At 35.6% G+C, this 23,483-nt stretch overlaps 1 protein-coding gene across 5 annotated transcripts in view; it reads right to left on the bottom strand.

Moving 5' to 3' along the window:
• The window catches only part of FASTKD1 (FASTK mitochondrial RNA regulator 1), a 37,559-nt gene extending 15,720 nt beyond the window's left edge, over positions 1-21,839 (bottom strand). For 2 of the 5 annotated variants that reach the window (XR_016511818.1, XM_090280536.1), the window contains exons 1-7: positions 21,774-21,839; positions 19,168-19,683; positions 15,882-15,950; positions 9,132-9,257; positions 6,570-6,968; positions 4,776-4,886; positions 3,563-3,694 (exon numbers count right to left, since the gene is read on the bottom strand). Coding sequence is in view for 4 of the 5 variants with exons in the window: in XM_090280536.1 (XP_090136662.1) it covers positions 3,563-3,694; positions 4,776-4,886; positions 6,570-6,968; positions 9,132-9,257; positions 15,882-15,950; positions 19,168-19,514 (1,184 nt within the window). In the remaining variant the exon portion in view is untranslated. The other 3 variants (XM_090280550.1, XM_090280553.1, XM_090280542.1) reach the window with 3 other exon arrangements.
• Positions 21,840-23,483: the final 1,644 nt, after the last annotated feature.

Genomic DNA, 23,483 nt, shown 5'->3' on the forward strand with positions numbered 1-23,483 from the left:
ATTTTAAAGAATCTTTAGGTTTTAGAAATACTAGAATATATAATCAAATATAAATTAAAACAAAACTGAGTTACTTTTTAAAATAATAAATTTTCATATTGAAATATTCATAATATTCAATGCTAGTAAAGGTGCATTGATACAGGCATTCTCATTCACTACTGGTAAACTTTAAAAGTTGCTGTAACCTTTCTGGAAAGTAATTTAACAGTTCCCTGTTGAGGAAACTATCCTAAAAAAATAATCTAAAATGCAGGCAAAGATTTCTGTTATATTATTAATCATATTTTTAATGTGGCCAAAATTTGAAAACAATCTACCCAGTGATGGGAAACGGGTAACTGAATTATATGATGGGTAATATCCAGTCATTAAAAAGTTACAAATAGTTCTAAATGATATGGGGAAATGCTGATAAGATTGAATGGGGGAAATAAAGTAAAATACCAAACTGAATGTTTGTGATTCTTAATTATGAAAAAAAACATATATCTATACATATATACACATATATAAGTAAGTATATAACACAAGGAAATAAACCAAATGTTGACAGTGGATGAGTAGTTTTGTAAATGACTTTTATTTTCTTCTTTATACTATTTTTGTTTTCAAAACTTTTGTTTTCATATCAGATGAGTAACGTGCTGACATCATAAAAAAGTTTGAGGGATAAACAAAAGTTCATAGACACAGACAACAGTATGGTGGTTACCAGAGGGAACGGGGGGAAGTAAAGAGTAAAGGTGGTCAAATATATGGTGACGGGAGAAGATGTGACTTTGGGTGGTGGGCACACAATGCAATATATAGGGTGATGTATCATGGAATTGTACACTTGAAACCTATACAATCTTCTTAACCAATGTCACCCCAATAAATTTAATTGTTTTAAAAGTTTGAGTGACTGAGGGAGGTAATAGCGTTAATACCCAATCATCACCCTCTGAACCACAAAAAAAATCTCTAAATGATTTTTATATAATATTTGTCCCAGTGCCTGAGACAAAGGAAATACTCAATAAGTACTAAATATTTTATTTTTATAACCACAAAAAATTAATACACTGTTTTACATAAAAAAAAGAAAGCCCTCAATAGCTGTATCTGTTTGCAGAATTGACTCAAGGGATAGAATTCTCAATATCTCCTAATCTTGTGATACTTGTATAAAGATAAACCCCCAACACACAAAATTTCTCTAATCTCCAGTTCATGTTTTTCCATGTGATTCATCCTCAAATTCCAAAATTTACATGTGAATATGTGTTTATTTGTAATACCACCCCATAGTCACCAGCATGGCTAAAATTAGGAAAATAATACCAAGTATTGGGAAGACTGTGAAGCAAAAGAAATGCTCACATTCTGCAAGTGGGAATTGGCTAGTCCAACCACTTCACACTCCTTGGTCAATATCCACAGAAATGCATACATATGTTCACTAAAAAATATGTACAAGGATATTCATAACAGCACTATTTGTAATAGCCAAAAAACTGGAAATAAATCAAATATACATCAATAGTAGAATGGATTAAAAAAATTTTTTGTTAATTCTTATGAATACTATACTGCAAAAACACATAGATAAATCTCATAAAAAATTGAGCAAAAGAAACTAGACAAAACAGGCAAAATTAATCCATGAAGTAAAGTACTACCCCTACTCTTAGGAGTGGAAGGGGGAGCAGGATAATGAGGAAGAGATATATATTTTTTATCTAAATTATAATTAAATATGTTAAAAATATATATTATTCCAGTACATGAATTCCCAGGGTTCCCCTAATATTTTCAGGGACTATTTATATAAACATTTACATGAACTAGTTTAATTAGATTGTGTTCCTTCACACAATATGCACTAAAGTGGGGAAGATAATCCTGAAGCATAAGTACCTATATCTTATATAACATCTCCCAACTAATTTTTTGAAAAAATTTGAACGATAGAAATATATAAGAGCTCTTGCTACTAGGAATTACTAAACTTCATCCTGGCCAGGAGGCTCTGTTAGTTGGAGCATCGTCCCCTACACCAAAAGGTTGTGGGTTCAATCCCAGGTCAGAGCACATACCTGGATTACAGGGTCCATCCCTAGTCAGGGTGTGTACAGGAGGCAATGTTTCTCACAGCGATGTTTCTTTCCTTCTTTCTTTCTTTCTCTCTCTCTCTCTCTCTCTCTCTCTCTCTCTCCCCCTCTTCCTCTCTTTCTCAAATCAATAAACATATCCTCAAGTGAGGATTTTTTAAATATTAAAATATTTTTTAATTCAATATACTTCAACATTGTCATATTTGATTCAAGTCTTCTTATAAAAGAAATAAAACATTAGTTGAAGTGAAATCCTCTTTGACACTCCCACGCCTATCTTATTTTTCTAATAACATACCTATAGGCAAACTGAATATATAATTTAATTTTTTAAAAATACTGTGTACACCAAGTAAATCATGTCTCTGGACCTGTTTGTGATACCTCATTTAGAATCCTTCTTAACCATAATGACATAAAGTCTCACACTTAGTCTTTCAGAAATTACCATAATAAATCAAACTGGTATGGAAAAATGGTGGGGGAGAAATTGGTCTGATTTTAATTTCATTCAAGTCATTATTCTGATCTTTAAAATAAAATTTTATGGAAAACTCTATTTTAGTGCAATAAAAGTCAATGGAAAACTGAATAACCCTTAGTTGAAATATGAATGCTATTATACATTCATAGAAAAGCAGAGAATTTTAAATTATAAAGGAAAAATTCTGTATGAAAATACCTTTTCACTAACATTCCCTTTATATACCTTATTTTTTAAATTACATATAAAAATTTTTTTAAATAATTTGTTTCTTTCTTTCTTTTATTTTATTTTTATTTTATTAGAGAGAGAGGAAAGGAGAGAGAGAAACATCAATGTATAGTTGCCTCTCACTTGCACCCCCAACTGGGGACCTGATGTGCAACCTAGTAATGTGCCCTGACTGGGAATCGAACCAGTGACACTTGGCTCGTAGGCCGACGCTCAATCCACTGAGCTACCGCAGCCAGGGCTTACATATAAAAATATTAAATTAAGTTTATTGGGGTGACATTGGTTAGTAAGATCATAGAGGTTTCAAACATACATGTCTATTATATATGAATTGTATATTGTATTATGTACCCACCACCCAAACTCAAATCATCTTCCTTAGAACAGGCAAGAAGGCAAACTGAAGTCTCCTAAATATGAATGTTCCCAAATGGAGTCTGCCTTCTTCAACAGCGCCAATATTTTCATGATTATTCTATTCCTGCAGGAAAGAGAATGTCTTGGCTTTTACTGTTATTCATGCCCTAGGGAACTCATCACCCTATTGACCTCATTTCCATTTCAAAATGTACCAATTATAAGCCCTGGCAGAATGGGCAGGGGAGAGAGAAGTGTCTCAACATTTTAATAAGCTACCCAATCCTACCTCCAAAAGTTCCACAATAATTAAATAAAACTAGATTACAAATTGAAAGATTAGATTATAAAATGAAAGACTCAACAAACAATTCTACTTTAATCTTACCTAAGCAGTAATTCTTTAAGTTTCACAAAAAGCTCTTTACTTTGGAAATGTAGACAGATCAATGCTTGAGTTATCTTCAATAACTCTATTGGTTTATAATCATCCAAATTCTTATGCAGAATTGAAGCAATTCTAAAGAGTGATACAATATATATTATAACCAATTCATTCACTTATTTATTAAACATTGACTGAGGAGCTCCTTCCATACCAGACATGCTCTATGCTAGAGAAAGAGCAATGAATGAGACAAGGTTTTCTGTTCTGGAAGAACTGTTCCAAGATGGTGACAGAAATGTTGCCAGGTGGGTACTAGATTATGGGGGGAAGAGGAAATTATCACTTCATAAATTATGTACATGTCTACCCACTATGCTGTACACCTGAAACTAATATAATATTGAATATCAAATGTAACTGAAAAATAAAAATAAATTAATTTTTAAAAGATGGTGACAGAAAGGTAACAAAATAGAATGAGGTAAGAGCTATCAATGAAGTGTTAATTAAATATTTAATTATTAACAGTAAGAAGAAAGAAAAGCAGTTTTACTTCCTAAATTTAAAAAAATCTCACAGAATAGTACCATCAAACTCCACATCCTGCCCCCTCTCCAAAAATCTTTAACAAAACTGATTTAATTTTCATCCTTAAATCCACTGGCTCTCTTCTAGAGAAGCTTAAAAGCAATGGAAAATGCTGAGACAGTACATTGAAGAAATAGGGCAGAAGGAATATTTTAGAAAGGAATATATGATAGATAATAAAAAATTATACATACATAAACTGAAACATGAGTATTTTCCTTCTTAAGTCTCAAATTAACAAAAAGTCAAGATATGATAGTACGATCTCAAGGTAACAGCTGTGGTGTGAAGCAATTCAAGCTCACAAGCACGTTAACTGTTTTGCAGAAACTATCCTTTTGAAAAGTAGGATCTTCTCTAAGCTCTCCACTTTCCTAGATTATGATATTCTGCTTGAGAATAACAACAGTAGCAAATGAAATGAAAAATGCTATAAACAACCATAGAATCTCTATTTTGAAAAACAAACTTTTTAGGAAATAAACAATACCTTGAGTGTTAATGCCTTATTTCTTCAAAACCCACAGTTAGATTATAAGGGGAAAAAAACATAATTTTTCCTCAAAAACATAGCTACTTATGAATGACAACTAAACTTAACAGCATGAATTTCAGGAAGCATTACTTTTTAATCAGACGTGAATTTCTGGTTTCCATCTCTTCCATTGCTCCCATCACTGCCAGGGCTTGCTGGCCAGTCAGCCCCTCTGACATGAGTAATATAGTTGATTCAAGTCTAGAAGCAAAGACAAATACTTTTATGTTGAAAAACTGATAATTAGTTTATTTTAAAAATTTAAGTAACAGTCCTTAAATAACAGAAAATGAAGAAAAACTAAGTTCAAATATGTATATAGTTTCAAAATCAAATAAAAATATATTTTTCAAAGCAATTGAGGCCTCAGTATAATTTAATCTTAAATTGTCTTTAAAAATAGACAAGTTAAATAAGGTTATAATAGTAATAAAGTACAGTAATTCCGTGAAATTATTTAGTACTAGAGAGCTAAAGAATTAACAGCTGCCATTCTAACACTATCCCAATTTTTAAAAATTGAGTAAGATTTGATCAGGAGGTATCAATATATCTGCACAGTAACAGAAATCTTATGTACTAAGTACTTGCTGTAAACCTATAAACTGAAAACTTATAAAATGGTCCATTTTGAAACCATCCAAAGCAGTGCAATAATAAAAAGTATTTGAATATGTGTCTTTTAGAAGACAAGCCCAAAACATGAACTCTGAAGATAGGATAAATTAATTTTCTACTCACACTACTCCAGACTATCCTTTTCACCAGCTTTATCAAACATTTTAAACCCAGATTCTCATAGCTTTTCCCAGCCACTTTTGTCTACATTTTCCCCTTACTTTTCTGTCTGCGCACAGCACTTACTATCTATATCACTAATTTGAATACTTATTCATAAACTATATTACAATGTTACTGTATTTATATGTTTCAATTATATATTTCTATCCTCCCAATTAGAATATAAAATCCTTGAAGGCAGGAACCCAGTTAAATGCAACTTTTGTACTGCTTTAGCATATGAGATTTTAACAATACTTAGTGACAAAGAGATTCCAATAAGTTTTTTAAATAATCATGATCTCATCTTGATACAGTCTCTTAAATTTCTTCCTATATAATTCAAAGGATTCTTAAAAATAAAGCTCTCCATGAAGTTTGGCTAACAGAGTAATGATGTAATGATATAGATACTTCTATTATGCAACTCTCTGGAACCCCTGCTTAACTGACCCACTAAAAGTACTTATGAGTTTGCGCCTATCAGTAATCATGTATATAGTATTTGCTCATCTTTATATCCCTAAAATTTCTATCTACATTAATATTTGGAGATACTGGAAATCCCTCAAACAAGGTAGATCAAAATCACACAAACCTTACACAGGAACATATGCCAATTTATGCAGTAAGTGCTTTTGATGATAAATGTGAAGCCAAAGCAAAAAAATGCTCTATTATTAACAGTTATAATAATTCTGAATAGTGTACAGCCTACACTGAGTTGGGGAGTCTTACACCTGTGTTAAAGCCAGTCATACGGCCTAGGAACAAGGAATAAAAACATTTAAGTGGTCCCCAAAAAAGTCATTGAAAAAGAAAAAATAAATGAAAATAAAAACACTTAGATGGTGTTCTCTCCCATGCCCTGCTGTGTTGACCACAACCAGGGGGTACTGGCCCCATTTTGAAACACAATAGGAGAGTAAGAGTTTGAGGTGTAAATTAGAATAATCACAAAGAAAGAATAAAGAAGCAGAGCATGTAAGATTATTTCCCATTCCATGGTTTAATGGGTTGATTTTTGTGCCTTCAAGAACTGCAGGAAGATTTAAGCTCCATATATTCTCCAGAGAAAAATAAAGCATTTTTTGCTAAACTTACTGTTTCTTTTCTTCAGGTCCTGCCATGGGTCCCAATGCTACAAACAATTTTACAAAGCTAGCAGGTTGATCAAACAGAGGAATCATTTCAGTTAGCCTCTTTTTAGCCATTAAAAGAAATTCAAAACTATGAAACTGTAGAGAGTTGTATAGTTTAAGTATTTTACTGACTGACTCCAAATCAAGGTTGTTTGCATTGCTTAAAAACATCTTATTGCACCTTTCTAATAGAGGGTAATAATTATATTTAATATTTCGAAGAAATTGTACTATTCTTCTTGCAGTGTTGACCTGTGAAGAATCTATGGTGTCAAAAAGAAGTTCTGCTTTGTTCACTAATTGTTCTTGAAAACGTTGTGATATTAAAGAAGATATGCTGATCATCAGAACAGACAAGGACCTGCAAAAAGAAAAAGATGCAAAGATTTTTACATTATTTAAGAATAATGAACAATTTTAAAAGAATAGATATGGTAAGGAACTAGTAAAAATATTATGGGTTTTATACCACAAAATTTTTCTTTTACATACTAGCAGGACTTGACTCAGATTTCCCAGCAATTGAACCTCTTTGGACAAGAAAAGCATTGAAATAATATTTTTATTGCATACGTATCATATCTTGTTCTACAGGTATTTGCTTTGAAGGAAAATATTTTAGTGAAATTTACTCAGAAATCACTGGACCAACAACCCATGAATGCAAAATAAAAAGTCTCATTTTATATTTTTGGTAGAATTTCTCTTTATTATTTCTTTCTCTGTATACCTGTAATTTACTAATAAAAATCTTGGCAAAATATTTCTCACTAATAATTTTATATTTTTAATGTTTCATGCTAGATTGATATTAATATGACAGACAATACTGAACATAAAGTAACATTTAATATATCTTCACTCAAATACTTTTAAAGAACATAAATTACTCTTCTAGGCACTTGGAGGAAACCAAAATTACAAAAGTGAGGTCCCTGCTTTCAAATGACAGTTCTTACATAATACAAAAATCAGAAAACCTCAAATACAAGAATGTATTCATAATGAATAAAGAATGCAAAATGGAAAAAATATATAACAAATCATTATGGATGATAATAGAATCTGAAACTATCTCAACAATTAGCATAGTGGAACTGTTTACATCTTTTTTGTTTCCAAATTTCTTTAAGCTTTTCAATAAAATATATTTTAAAGACTCAGTTGTACAATACTCTGGCTTCTCTAATCAAAATGTTTAATACTAATATTAACATTAATTAGTAACCTAACATTGCTATTTAGTTTAATCATAAAGACCCCTGAAATGCCCTGGCTGCTGTGGCTCAGTGGATTGAGCGTCAGCCTGCAAATCAAGTGTTGCTGGTTTGATTCCCAGTCAGGGCACGTGACTAGGTTACACATCAGGTCCCCAGCTGGGGGCCCGTGAGAGGCAACCACACAGTGATGTTTCTCTACCTCTCTTTCTCCTTTCTCCTCTCTCTATAAATAAATAAATAAATAAATAAAATTGTTTATAAAAAAAGACCCCTGAAATGATCTTTTAAAATATATTGTAATTGCAATTTGGAGTGGGCAAATGACCAAGGATTTCATTAGAGTCTCAGAGAGGTCTTTAAGAATTTTTCAAAGGTAACATAATTTACTTTACGATTTTATTGTCTGCTTTTACAAGCTACTTTCATGTGTATGTTAAAATACACATAACGTAAAATTTACCATTTTAGACATTTTTAAGTGTATGGTTGTTTTAACTACATTCACATTGCTGTACAACCATCACCACCATCCACCTGGAGAACAGTTTCATCTTCTCAAACTAAAACTACTTACTGATTAAACAGTAACTCACCCTTTTCCTCTCCTCCCAGCCCCTAGAAACAGACACTCTGCTTTCTGTTTCAATGACTTTGACTACCCTAGGTAACTCATATTAGGTGGAATCATGCAGTACTTGTCTTTTTGTGTCTGGCTTATTTCACTTAGCATAATGTCTTTAAGGGTCATCCACGTTGTAGCAGGTGTCAGAACTTCCCTCCTTTTTAAGGCTGAATAATATTCCACTGTTCGTATATACCACTTTTTGATTGTCCATTCATCTGTTAAGACATTTAGGTTGTTTCCAAATCTTTTGGCAATTGTGATTAATACTGCTATGAACATTGGTATATATTGTGGACTGAACTGTGTCCCCTAAAAGTTCGTATGTTAAAGCTCCATCCATAATGTAACTATATTTGGAGACAGAGCCTTTAAGGAAATAATTAACGTTAAATGAGGTCATAAGGAAGACAGGCAAACCCCTTAAGTTTGCAAGGAAGGTAAATTCTCAAACCTTTCACAGATCTCAACAATATTGTGTTATACTCTAAACACTTTAATATCTCTAATTCCCACAGCAACATCGCAAAGTAGATACACTACTATCCCTGTTTTATAAATGAGAATAGTGAGTTTCCCAAGAAGTTAAAGTCACATAGCAAGGAAGTGGCCAAACTAAGTCCGTGTGCATCCAAAGCTCAGAATCTTTACACCACAACCCAAGGATTCTAAATAAATTTACCTTAAGTTCTGTGTTGTTTCCAAGTTCCTATTTACAATATCAGCTATTTTTCCCATTAACGGACTCAAATATAAGTGTTGATCTGCTAGGCAAGAGGAAAATTTTGATAGCGCATGAATATCAAACCTATTGAAGCAATACACAAAGGAGATCATTAGTATTTACTTTCACTTAAAACACCTAAAAACAGTTGTAAAATAAAAAGCAATAAAAATACTATTATATTATTACTAATGCATGTACATTACTACTTTAGAAAAAAATTTTCTAAAATGTTGATTATTTGTTATTATAAAGGTATCCCATGCTAAATTTTTAAAAGTCAGATACTTAGAAGATTTTAAAGAAAACAATTACTCAAAATTATTTGAATCATTTACTTATTTTTTTGGTGACAGAACAATTTCAGCTCAAGATTGTATATTAACAAACAAACAAAAAACCACTTCTACAACAGTGCTATGAAAAACTTCAGAATTTTTCTATAGGAACAAATGGCCTGATTTCTTCAACAAGTAAATGGCAACCTGGAAGGAAGAGACAGAAATTTGTTATAGATTTTAAAAGACTTTGAATTCACTAAAAGATAAGCATAAGGAAGTTCACAGTAGCACAATATGTAATAGCAAAAAACTGCAGATAATCTAAATGTCCATCAAGAGCACAAAGGACACCTTGCACATATTTATAAAATACCACACTACAAGAAATAAGAACTACTGAATTATACAATATCATGGATAACTCTTTAAAATATACTGAGTGAACTAAAGTAGGTAAGAGTACCTACTACAGAATTCCATTTCTATTTTTAAAAAACAAATATATGAGAAGTCAAGACAGTGGTTACTCTTGGGGCGTGGGGACATGACTGGAAGAGCACATAAAAGGAAATTTTGGGACGGATGTTATGTTTCTTGATCTCGGTGCTATTACACAGAAGTGATCAGTATGTGAAAATGCATCAAGCTGTATATTTATGATTGGCGGAATTTTATATGATATTCTTCAAACAAATGTTTAATTATAAAAAGAGAAAAACTGTGACAAAGCAACGTGTGAACTTTCTTTGGATACTAATTTAAATAAACCACCTATAAAAACCTTTATAAAGCAATGAAAGAAATATGAACACAAACCAGGTGTTAGGTGATATTAAGTAATTTTTATTCATTTTCTTAGGTATTATAATGGCACTGTGATAATATATATACAGTAGGCCCTCTCTATATCACGGTTCACTTATCACAGCCTCACTGTATCGCGGGATTTTTAAAAAATATTATATTTAATTATTTATCATGGATTTTTCGCTATATCGCAGGATTTTGCAGTACTGTATACGTATGTTGTTAAAGTTAGGTAGGTTTGAGAGTGTAGAATATGGGAACTTCTGGCCAAGATGGAGGCCTAGACTGATACGCTCCGTCTCCCTCCACAACTAAGGACTACAACTACCGCAAAACCAGAAATAACCAGAAGTTCCAGAAAATAAAGCTACATGGAAGTCCAATGTATGAAGTTATAAATAAGTGGTGCTTGCCTGGACAGGTAGGAGGGACAAAGCCGGGGCAGAGAGGTCAAGCTGTGCTGGTGGCAACAGTTGCAGCGACAGGCGGCAGGACTGCGGTAAGCACAGACACCTGTATTTAAGGGGAGGAAAGAAGCGCCCGGGAACCAACCCTGGCTGCAGACCAAACCCATCAGATCACAATTCCAATGTCGGGGAAGGCAGACCCCCATTGCCTCAGACTATGAGGCCCAGAGAGTATGGGGACGGAGGAGGAGGCTACCCGTCTCTCAGCAGAGAATCCATCTTGGATCCCCACCCCCACACAAAGCACCACACTGTGGTGAGAAGGGTCACACGGTAGTGACAAATGCACGGGGCTCTGCCCCCTATAGCGTAGGAGATGTGACAGCTCTGCCCAAGAAGGAAAGGTAAACAAAAACTGTCAGGATGGCAGGGATCGTGATAGAGATTCCAATCACGCAGCTGATCAGACAGCAAACACATGATTTATCAGACCAGCAGATAATCTTTCTGAGGCTCAATTCAGAGCTATAGTTATAAGAAAGCTTACAGAACTAACAGCAGATCTTAAACAAGAGAGGGAAGGAATGAAGGCTAGTCCTGCTGAAATGAACAAAAACACATACAAAACTAGTGGTGAGGGAAAGAAAACCAGGGATCAAATCAACAAATCGGAATATAGGGAAGGAACAAACAGTCAACCAGTGCAGGAAGAGCAAATGAGAAGTGAGGAAAATGAGGAGAGGCTCAGAAACCTCTGGGACAGCTATAAGCAGGTCAACATCCAAATTATAGGGTTGCCAGAAGGTGAAGAAGAAGAACTAGAAATGGAAAAATTATGTGAAAAAATAATGAAGCAGAACTTCCCTAACTTGGGGAAGGAAATAGACTTACAGGTCCAGGAAGCACAGAGTTTTCCAGAAAAACTAAACCCAGGGAGAACCACACCAAGACACATTATAATCAAAATGTCAAAAATGAAGAATAAAGAGAGAATCTTAAAAGCAGCAAGAGAGAAGAGAATTACATACAAAGGGGTCCCAATAAGACTATCAGCTGATTTCTCAAAAGAAACTCTGCAAGCAAGGGACTGGCAAGAAATATTCAAAGGATGAAAAGGAAAAATCTACAACCATGATTACTCTATCCAGCAAAGCTGTCATTCAGAATAGAAGGGCAGAGAAAGTACTTACAGGACAAAGTAAAACTGAAGGAGTTCATCAGATCCAAACCACTGTTATATGGAATGTTAAAGGGACTTGTTTAGGAGAAAGAGGATCAAAATTATGAACATTAAAATGAAAACTGTATCACAACAACCAACAACAGAAGCTAGGGAATTGAAACAAAGGCAAACTAAGTAGGCAACGAGAGTGGGAAAAGAATCATAGGTATGGGGAACATTATGGGGGGAGGTCAGCAGGGAGGGGGAAGAGGGAAAGGGAGGGAGATGGTACAGGAATTAAGAAGCATAGTAGGAGGGAGTGGAGTAGACAGGAAGATGTTGAGAAGAACTATATGCACAATCAATTGGCATGGACTAAGGGGAGGGGGGACAACAGGACGGAGGGGAACAAAGGGAAAAAAAATTGGGACAACCGTAACAGCATAATCAATAAAGCATATTTTTAAAAGGTGTAGAATATGTTTAAGAACATAAGCAGTGTTTACAAGTGTGGAAAAGGTTAATAACAGAGTGGGAAAGGTTAATAAGGGACTGGGAATGGTTTATAAAGCCTTAAAATATACATAAATACTAAAATAAATGTAAGGTTCCTCTGCGGATTTTCACCTATCACGGGGGTGTCTAGAACGTAATACCCGTGATAAGTGAGGGAATACTGTATTTTTAAACTACTTATCTCTTAAAAATATATACTGAAGTACTTACAGATGAAATATAACAATTTAAAATATACTGAAGGGGGAGGGAAGGGAGGTGATTTAGATAAAACAAGACTGCTATATGTTGGTAACTGTAGAAACTGGATAATAGGTCCATGGGAGTTCAATAAATGAACCTCTCTTTTATAAATGTTTAAAATCTTCCATTTGAATTTCAAGTCTATGCTATTATCCTTGTTAAGATTCATCACATAGTGCTAATTATAATAATCTACCCCATTCGAATCATTACAAATTATATTTATGTAACAAATTCATAAATTTAACAAAAAATTAACATCCTAGGGCACAGAGACTATTGAACAATCATAAATTAATGCTTATTCTTTGACTCTTAGAAATTCTATATATGCAATACAAATCAGTTATAAAATTTGTATAACCTTGTATTATAAAACAATAAAAGCACTGCCACACATAAAAACCATATAGAACAGTCATTACCTTCTGAGCTATTTTGAAATGAAAAAAAATTCAAAAGAAATGTCTCATTCACTGGGAAGTAAACTGTACATTTGTAATATGTTTCATTATAAGGTAAAACAAAAATATTCTTTTCTAATCCTCATCTGAGGATATGTTTATTGATTTCTTTTTTTAAAGAGAGGAAGAGGGGGGGAGAGGGAGAGAGAGAGGGAAACATTGATGTGAGAGAAATATCCATTTGTTGCTTCCCATTACCTGCCCCACGCAGGGATCAACCTGCAACCTAGTTAAGTGCCCTGACCAGGGATAGAACCTGCAACCTTTGGTGTACAGGACGATGCTTCAATCAACTAAGCGACCTGTCCAGGGCCAAAAATTTATTTAAAACACGTATTTTACAACAGATTTGTTCAAGCTGTGCAATAAACATAACACCTAATGCTGCTTTGAAAAAAAATAGGAAGTGTTAAGCTATCATCCACAATGATCAAATTTAACACCTAAGATCCAATATTTTAGATTGCTCACAAGAAGATACGATTTTCCTCCTTACACTCAACAAAAGCAAGTTACAGGTAGAGAGAATGCAAAAATGAAGAGGATAAAAAAACAGATGGATTTATATAATGAGATTAACTAAAATTACAATTTTGTTACTGAAAGTAGAATTTCTAACCCCCGAGAAATGTTTGGTCCTGTTTAAGGTATACATATAGCTGATTTCTGTTGGCCCATAATGAAGGCTGACAGAGATCAACTATATGTAACTACAATTGTTAAGAATTTTTCAGTCCTGACCAGTATAGCTCAGTTGGTTGGGCGTTGTCCCACAAAGCAAAATGTCACTGGTTCCATTCAGGTTCAGTCCCTGGTCAGGGTATGTGTGAGAGGCAACCAAATGATGTTTCTCTCTCACATTATTTCTCTCCTTCTCTTTCTCCCTCCCTTCTCCTCTTTCTAAAAATAAATAAAATATTTTTTAAAAAATTTTAATTAGAAAAAAGATTTTATTGTAGCTTTAAGGTGCAATATGTTAAAAAAGCGTTACATGGGAATGCCTGCTCCTCCCTACCTACAAATAGCCTGTTGTTATTCTTTATCTTACTCAATCCTTTCCTTTCTGCCCTGGGTTACTATTTGGTTTAAAGGGAGAGTTGTTCTGTTTTATTTTGTTTTGTTTTTAATATTTATTTATTTATTTTTGGAGAGAGGGGAAAGGGGGGGGGAAGAGAGGGAGAGAAACATGGATGTGAGAAACACTGACTGGCTGCTTATGTGCCCTGACCACAGACCGAACCTACAACCCAGGCATGTGCCCTGACCAGGGATCGAACCTGCTTCCTTTCACTTTGCAGGACGATGGCCAGCCAAGCCACATCAGTCAGTGTTATTCTAAGGTTTTTTAAATTCTCTTGTCTCTTTACCACCTTGATTTTCCCTTTCCTTACTAACATATGCTTTATTCCACTAATGGACCTTGGCTATCCATAATCTCTTGGTTTAAAAATTCAAAGTTTTCAGAACCAGTTGAAGATTTACTAATATGAACTTTGTTATTCTTTCAGCTCTCTTATAAATGGAGAGCTTCTCATATACTCTTATACAGAATAAATTGTATAGACTTCTCAATACTCACTAAGAATACCCTGACCAGCCCTGGCTGATGTGGTTCAGTGGTTTGAGTGCTAGCCTGAAAACTGAAAGGTCACTAATTTGAATCCTGGGTTGGGCTGAGGGGCAGAGCCCCAGCTGGGGCAAGCTCACACATCAATGTTTCTCTCCCTCTCTTTCTCCCTCCCTTCCCCTCTCTCTAAAAATATATAATAATCTTTTTTTTTTAATCTAAAAAAAAGAAAACGAATACCCCAAACAGCCCTGGCCAGTGTGGCTCAGTTGGTTGGATGTCCTCCAGCAAAGTGAGGGGTCACCAGTTCCATTCCCAGTTGGGGCACATGCCTGGGTTGCAGTTTTAGCCTCTAGTCAGGGCGCATATGAGAAGCAACAGATTGCTGTTTCTCTCCATTTCTCCCTCCCTTCCCCTCTCTAAAAATAAATAAAATCTTAAAAAAAAATACCCTGAACAAATTTCACATTATTTAGATGATTATTGATTATAACACGCTAAAAATAGCTGTGTTTTTAGTTTAGGAAATAAATCTAAATTGATACTATTCATAGCAATGGACCTGAAAGCTTCTAAATCATCTGTGAGCTCTGTTCCTTGCTTCTCCATAAAGAGATAGGCAAGTACCTACAGATGCTGTTAAAGTGTTTCCTTTCTAGTCAACTGGTATCTTTTTTCTCTTTTTATGGTTCCTGAACTTCTAGGTTTTAATTGACTACCTATCACTCAGAGAATCTTTTCTTTCTGAAGTAAAACTCTTCCAGAAAAAAAGATACAAGAATGCAAGTCCATGGCCCTGGCCAGGTGGCTCAGCTGGTTGGAACTTCGTCCAGTACACCAAAAAGTTGCAGGTTCAATCCTCCGTCAGGGCACATACACAGGTTGTGGGTCCGTTCGCAGTGGGGGCATAGTGGAGGCAACTAATCGATGTTTCTCTCTCACATCAATGTTTCTCTTTCTCTCTCTCTCTCCCCCCTCCTCTCTCTCTAAAATCAATAAACATATCCTTGTTTAAAAAAATAATTAAAAAAAAAAAAAGCCATTCCATGAGTAGCTGACTCTATCTCACTTATATTTTGATAAATGTGAAAAAACACACTATGCCCCCTACTCTTAATTTAAAGAGGAAACATTTGAAATACTGGTTGTTTTTTTCTCTCTTAAGGAAAAACACACTCCCCATTCTTTTCCTACAAGATTTCACTATGCTAACCCTGAAAAAGATAACCCAGATTTTAGAGGAAGAACCCAGAGTACTTGCCGTTCCAGTCTTCTCCATGCTTCTATCACTAGTGCTTGAACTAGTGGGTCATGGGCCTCAATAGCAAACCTCAAAAAAAACAAGAGAAAATAATGTTCCATACATATGCATTTTTTAATTATTAAAAATACATGTAATAAGAATTATAAAGCAAAAGTGAACTCTTACACAGTTAGTCCTTATTTCTGGTCTGTTCCCATTTCAGCATTCATTCTGATTTTTGGTACAATGTAATAAACATCTATACTTTATCTCATGTCCCTCTCACCCTTTTATTTGCTCACTTCAATGTTCTCCACTGAATAATGAATGCTCAAAGATGTATTTCATGTTAAAAGTACACATGACATTATTACTTTGCTCTCATTATAAAAATATTTCTATAGAACAAAGTTTGAAATATAAAGAAAAATTTTACTAGGGTAATAAAAATCAGTTATAACTCTGCTACTCATAAATAGCTACCACCATTAATTTGGAACATTTCTCTCCAAATATTTTTTCCTACACACATATAAAATACACATACTTCTTTTACATTTCTATATCCTGCCTTTTTCAGTAAGTTAATATTATATTAAGGGCATTTGCACAAGTCATTATATATTCCTCAAAACATGATTTCGACTGTATATTATTCCATTAAGTAAATAGAGTATCGCTTGGTTAAACATTCATCTACGATTTGATTTTTAGTTTTTCAATATCATAAATAATGTGAAATGAACACCCATATACAAGAATCTTCATATGAATCTCAGGTTACTCTCTTAGGATAAATCTTATAAGCAAAATTATTGGATCAAGGGTAGTTTTAAAGTTCATGATACATAGCATGGATGGACCTAGAAGGTATTATGCTAAGTGAAATAAGTCAGTCAAAGACAAATACCATTATTTCATTTATATGTGGAATCTAAAGAGCAAAACAAACGACCAACATAGACTCAAAGATACAAAGAACAGAGTGGTGGTTACCAGAAGGGAAGGGGACTGAGGGATTGAATGAAAAAGGTGAAGGGGTTAAGTATAAATTGGTAGTTACTAAACAGTCATGCGAATGTAGAGTACAGCATAAGGACATAGTCAATAACATTGTAATGACTATGTATGATGCCAGGTGGGTACCGGAAATATCAGGGAAAATACTTTATAAAATATATGATTGTTTAAGCACTTCGCTGTATATCTGAAACTGAAACAATATTGAATGTAAACTGTAATTGAAAAATAAAATTTAGCCCTGGCTGCTGTGGTTCAGAGGACTGAGCACCAGCCTGAGAACCAAAGGGTCACCGGTTCGATTCCCAGTCAGGGCACATGCCTGGGTTCCGGGCCAGGTTCCCAGTTGGGGGTGCAAAAGACGCAACCACACACTGATTTATCTCTCCCTCTTTTCCTTCCTCCCTTCCCCTCTCTCTAAAAATAAATGTTTTTAATATTTTTTTAAAAAAGAAAAAGAAAATTTAGCCCTGGCTGGTGTGACTCAGTGGTTGAACACTGGCTTGTGAACGGAAAGGTCAATTTCCAATCAGGGCACATGCCTGATTTGCAGGCCAGGTCCCCAGTTGTGGGCATGCGAAAGGCAACCTATCATGTATCCCTTGCACTCTGATGTTTCTGTCCCTTTCTTCCTCTCTGTCCCTCTCTCTAAAAGTAAATAAATAAAATCTCTTAAAAAAAAAATTTAAATTAAATAATAAAGCTCATGATACATATTATACTACGAGCAGCATATAAGAGTTGCTGTTCCAGTATACCTTCAATTAACAATGGATATTTGACCTATATAATAAAGCCACATATACTATATATTATACGTATAAAAGTTTCTCTTTTTAACGATTTCAACATCTTTATAATGTTAAGGCTATATTATTTTGTCTCATAAATGTCAAAAGAATTTCATCCTACATCCTGTTTTAAAAACTTGAAAACACAATTACATTCTTTCTTTGTAAGGTTTTATTTATTTTTAGAGCGAGGGGAAGGAAGAGAGAGAGAGAGGAACATCAATTGATTGCCTTCCATGCTCGCCTTGACTAGGAACCAAACCCAAAACCCAGACCTGTGTCCTGACCAGGAATCAAACCATTGACCTTTTGCTTTGTGGGACAACGCCCAGCCAAGCCACACTGGTCAGGACCCACAATTACATTCTACTCTTGAAATCCTTTCCTTATTAAAATATGATTTGAGGAAAACAGAAATGCAGTTTTTAGGCAAATTACCAAGCAGCATTTCTCCACCTGTGCCTGACACACATCGATCAGTCTTGTAAGGTGTTCAACCAATGTTTTGTGATTAAATAAGTTTGGAAAATGCCCCCACTTAAGAGATTCACAATATACACTGGCATATTAATGGCTCTGAAGATTCCTGTAATAAAGATTGTTTAATTTTGTCTGGTTCAGCATTTTCCAAACTAACATAACACTGAGAAAGCAAACCAGGTATTTTGCCTGTCGTCATTACATAGTCTCTTCATGTACCTGAGGAAAAAAAAACACTTCAATCTGAGAAGGAACACCAAAAAAAGGGGGAGCGCCACTCTTTTTACAGTCCAACACCAATCCCCCAAATAAGTAAAGCCTTAAGCCACTTTACTGTATGCTGACTCCCTAATAAAAACACCTGTATCTCTACTTTGTGCAATTTTAACATCTATAGCTACTTAAACAGCCCTTGCAGGTTGGATAATCATGTAAGAAAACTGCTTTTTCCACCAATGAGACTAGTAAACAGACTAATTGTAACTTTTGTGTGCTTTTTTCCCTTTATATAACTACTGAATCCTTTATATAGGGAGTTCAGTTCTTCTGAAGGCTGGATTCCCTTGCAAACAACATAAAATTCCTTTTTTTAATTTTCCCCCAGCTTTAATGAGGTATGGTTAACAAATAAAAAATGTACATATTCAGGTTCCACATGTTTTGATATACAAATATTGTGAAATGATTACCACAATCAAAGAATCTCTTCTAAGCATCTTAAAAATATTAATGATCAAGAAACTACAGGAAAAAATAATTTTTCATTTTAAAGAGATGTTTAATTTTTTAATTGACTTTAGAGAGAGAAGGGAGAGAAACACTGATTTGTTGTTCTACTTATTTATGCATTCATTGGTAGATTCTTGTATGTGCCCTGACCGGGGATCGAACCCACAATCTTGGCATATCAGGACAATGCTCTAACCAACTAAGCTTCCCCACCAGGCCTTAAAGAGATGTTTAGCAAATTAAAATATAATAACTTCTATAAAATCTAAAAATACATTACTTACTGTTGTGTGATGTACAACACATTCACCAGATTATCGTCATTCATAAATTCCATTTTATTTACAGTTAAATTATAAAGAGTAAGAAATTGGGGATGGTCTCTGATACATTCAACACTTTTTAACGAGTTGGTCTTCTGCTTTTGAAACTGCCAAAGTATATTAAATGCACATCCCACTTGCTCTCCTGAAAGTATGTCTTTGTTTTTTTCAATCAGATCAAAAACTTGCTCTTCATTTGTACATTTATCCATTTGGCTAATTAATGGTTCGCAACTGAAGAGTCGAAAATGAAACACTCTCCATGAAAATGGACAAATAGCTCTTAGACGAAGCATATTTGTAAACATTGAGTCTAAAGAAAAGGTATTTTCATTTATAACAAAAATTTTCTTGGGTAAGGAAAACCATTTGCAACTAGTAGCCAGGTACAATATGCCAACATAAGAATAACTGTTTTTCCTTCATATCTTTTGCTTCCATTATGATGATTCCAAATTCCATTCCAATATACAGCTTCTGTAAAATAATTGGTTTAAGATGGTTATACTTATATTATTAATATTAAAATAATTCTATAATTCAAATTAAAGTAACAAGTTTTTTGTTTTGTTTCTTTTGGCTATTTTTTTGTTTGTTTTTTGTTTTGCACTAACTAGAAAAATTGTTCTTAGTTTGAATTAGATAGTAGGGTTCGATCCAAAACTAAATGCCCAGGAAAAGGGGCTTCTTTCTGCATTCCACTTAAAAAATGTTTGTTAGGAAATATAGTTAATAATATTATAAGAACTTTGTACAATGACAGATGGGTACTAAAGTATTATGGTGATCACTTCATAAGGTACATAAATGTCAAAACACTACGTTGTACACCTGAAACTAATATAATATTGCATGTCAACTATAACTTAAAATAATTATTTTTTAAATGTGTTACATCTAACATTCACATAAAGTTTTCAAATTGGACCATAAGAGCAAAAAGGGGGAAAAAATATCCCAAATTCAGAACTGTCTTTTGAGAGAAAGAGGAAGGGGGGAGGGGAGGGGGAGGTAGACAGAGAGAAAGAGAGAGCGAGCGAGCGAGCACGAGCGAGCTCCAAAGATAAACACTGATTAGTTAGTTGCCTCCCGTATACCCTCACTGGGGATGGAATCCACAACCTAGGTTTGTATGCTGTCTAGGGATCAAGCCCTCAACCTTTTGGTGTATGTACAGGAGGACATCACTCCAACCATCTCACCTGGCCAGGGAAGAACTGTATTTTTAAATAGAAGAGGAAAACTGTTTGTAATAAATAAATAAATATATCACCTTTAAAATTTCTAAAAGAATAGCCATTAATTTAGAACCATAATAAAATTATTTTTTTCAGGATAAGTATATTTGCTTTTAGCATAATTTGCTCCTTTCTCCTGATTCCCCAAAATAACTCAAACAATTTTGTCGCTTTTGACCTTAGCTAGGTTTTAACCAATAAACAAGATGATTAAAGGTCCAATCAGAAAATATGAAAAAATCAAGTACTGTAACAAAATATAGTAAAGCAATATATGAAACGAAGATAATTATGAAAAATGTTTTAAAAATATATTATAAATGTTTGCATTTCCAGTTTAGAAACAATGCTTTTAAAAGCTGGGACTAAAATCACATGATCCAAATACTACTGCAACATTTTACAAAGACTTTAAAAATATATTATGCCATTAAATTTTCTGAACTAACCCTCCAGGTAAATATTATCGTTTGCATTTTATAGATAAGAAAATCTAGATTCTAAAAGGTTTAAAACTACGCTAGTACTAGGGAAGCTGGAATAATCACCCAGTTATTTTGATGTTTTCAACTTGAACAGCCTCATTACAGCAACAAACCAAAACTAAAAATACACTTAAGGCTCCTCTCTCTGCCTATGCCAAGCTCACAAGAAAAAAAAAGATGAGACAGTATTGATTACTTTGTGGCAGTCAGTACAGCAACCTGACCCAAGGCCACCTGGGTCGCACACATAACATAGAAAACACTGCACAAAATTATCTTCAAGATTGTCCTGTCTCACAATTGAAAGTGGAAGCAACTCAATGGTTAGAATTCCCAGCTAAGTGACCTTGGGGAAGACATTTAACCAAAGGAGGGGCCTCCTAAATGAGAGAGAGGTATCTGTGAACAAGTACAGTGCCAGATAAACAGTGATACCCTTTGCAAATGGCTGGTATCCTCCACGCCCGGCACTCAACAGCTTTGAACGAATAATTGTGATCTCTCCGGCCTCTGCCAGGGTGGTCTCAGCCCCTGCCTTGGACCTTCGCGATCCGAAAAAAATACGATACCTAGAAGGCCTCGGTTTCTCAGTCAAACCCTGTATCTGGGCCTGAACACGTGCTGGGTGGAATAAGAATATCTACCGCAGATACCCGGCCCTGACTTGCCGGCAAGTTCTTCCCTCAATGCCTCGCAACTTTTCAAGACAATCACAGCGAAGACAGGTAACGATAGCTGAGAAGTCAAGGCTATTCCGGATTCCTAACAAAAGAAACAGGCTCAGTCGTGTTGCTCACCCCCTCACTCATATCACAGTTTTTAACCTTTACTCGAGAGACTTCACCTTTCCTCTGGTGCTGAACCCCACGAGACCGGAAAATACGCCGGGCTACAGCAGTGTGCACGGGGGAATGCACGCAACTACAAGTCCCAAAGGACGTAGCGATGAGTAGGCGGAATAGACGTCGTTTACGCATCTGGAGGAATTCTGGGTATTGTAGTTCCTCATTGAACCAGCGACACTTAGCTCGCAGGCCGACGCTCAATCCACTGAGCTAAACCAGCCAGGGCAGCTTCCAGTCAGGGTACATCAGAGAAGGAAAACTCTGACTCCAAAAAACCTCCGCTGCCTTGCGGCATACCTCTTCAGGGGAAAGGCTAAGGGAGTAAACCCCGACAGAAAATCCGGAGCCGGAGTCCCTAAGGCGGTTTGACGTTGTAGTCAACACCGGCAACTCCTGCGGCGCACCTGAACCCAAGCTGTATCGACTCCGTCTTTCCCTTGGATCCTTCAGCTGCGAAGAGAGGGGGGGTCTGCTGCATGGGCAACAGCAGACCCTCCATATTACCCTGCCCAGGCTCTGTAGCTTCAGCGTCATCGCAAGATGTCGATTCAACACGGGAGGAGACAGATACTACCATGTCACTCCCGAGTCGGACTGCACAGCCATTCTCGGCGGTGCAGATAGACTCTTAAGAAGCTACACCATCGTCTCTCGAGACGGACGGCTGCCGACGACGAGTTCCTCATTGAGGAGGACGGTAAGGCAGCACGTCTTAAAATTGGTGAAGTTATAGGTCGTTCAGATCAGTGTTTCTCAACTACCTAAGGTTTGACCTCAGTCATGGAAGGCTGACGTGTTTATTATATACAATAAAAGTTAAAATTTAAAAATTAAGTTTGAAAACGTAAACACAGAAGACATGTATAGAATTTTCTTTCTTACTATAGGGATGAAAGTGAGCATGATCCGTGTCAATGATCGTTAGTCAAAGACCACCAGAAGGCTCTGTCCACAAACAGAAGGTACTGTCTAGGTAGCTCAGTTGGTAAGACCATCCTCCTGATACCTCCAGGTTGAGGGTTTAACCCCCAATCAGGGCATATGTTACAGAAACGGGAGTCCAAAAATCCCTGGAGTTTGCGGCTGGGGGATGGGGAGAAGGAAGCAGCTTTCAGAATGCCTCCACACGCCTGAGGCTGATGGCTGGTGTCTTTCATTATGCAAAATTGCTTGGATTCTTCCAAGGCCTCAGTTGGATGGGAGGAGTCTTGAACCAGGGGATGGTATGGAAAGCACACAGAGCCTAAGTGGAGTTCTGTGAATGGTCAAAACTGTTGGCAACACTCACTGCGTCAGAGGATGCAGTCAAGGATATATAGGCAGCTGCAAACACTTTGGGACGCGCTCTGGGGCTGTCTCCCTCCTCCCTCGCTGGCGGGTGTTTGCAGGGGTGCTCTGGAGCAGGAGAGGAGATCCATGCGGTTTACAGAAAGAAGACAGTTTGCAAGGAGGCTGAGAATCCCGGCGGTTTTGTATTGAGAACTGAAGGGCACCACAGCACAGAAAGGACCTCCCCAATCAGATTGAATGATTGGCAGCCGCCGGTAAAGCTGAACTGTGTTTGGGAAGTAGGGAAACGGTGTTTCTGACCTTCCTAAAACTGGCTAGGTTTGGTAGGGGGAAGGCAAGGATATGTGTAACTGTTAAATAAACAATTTTCTTTTCACTCAACTAAAGTATTAAGAGTTGTAATTCTGGCGGCGGGCAAT

This window comes from Furipterus horrens, unplaced genomic scaffold (assembly GCF_987537825.1).
Source record: "Furipterus horrens unplaced genomic scaffold, mFurHor1.1.pri manual_scaffold_1, whole genome shotgun sequence".
NCBI classification, from domain to species: Eukaryota; Metazoa; Chordata; class Mammalia; order Chiroptera; family Furipteridae; genus Furipterus; species Furipterus horrens.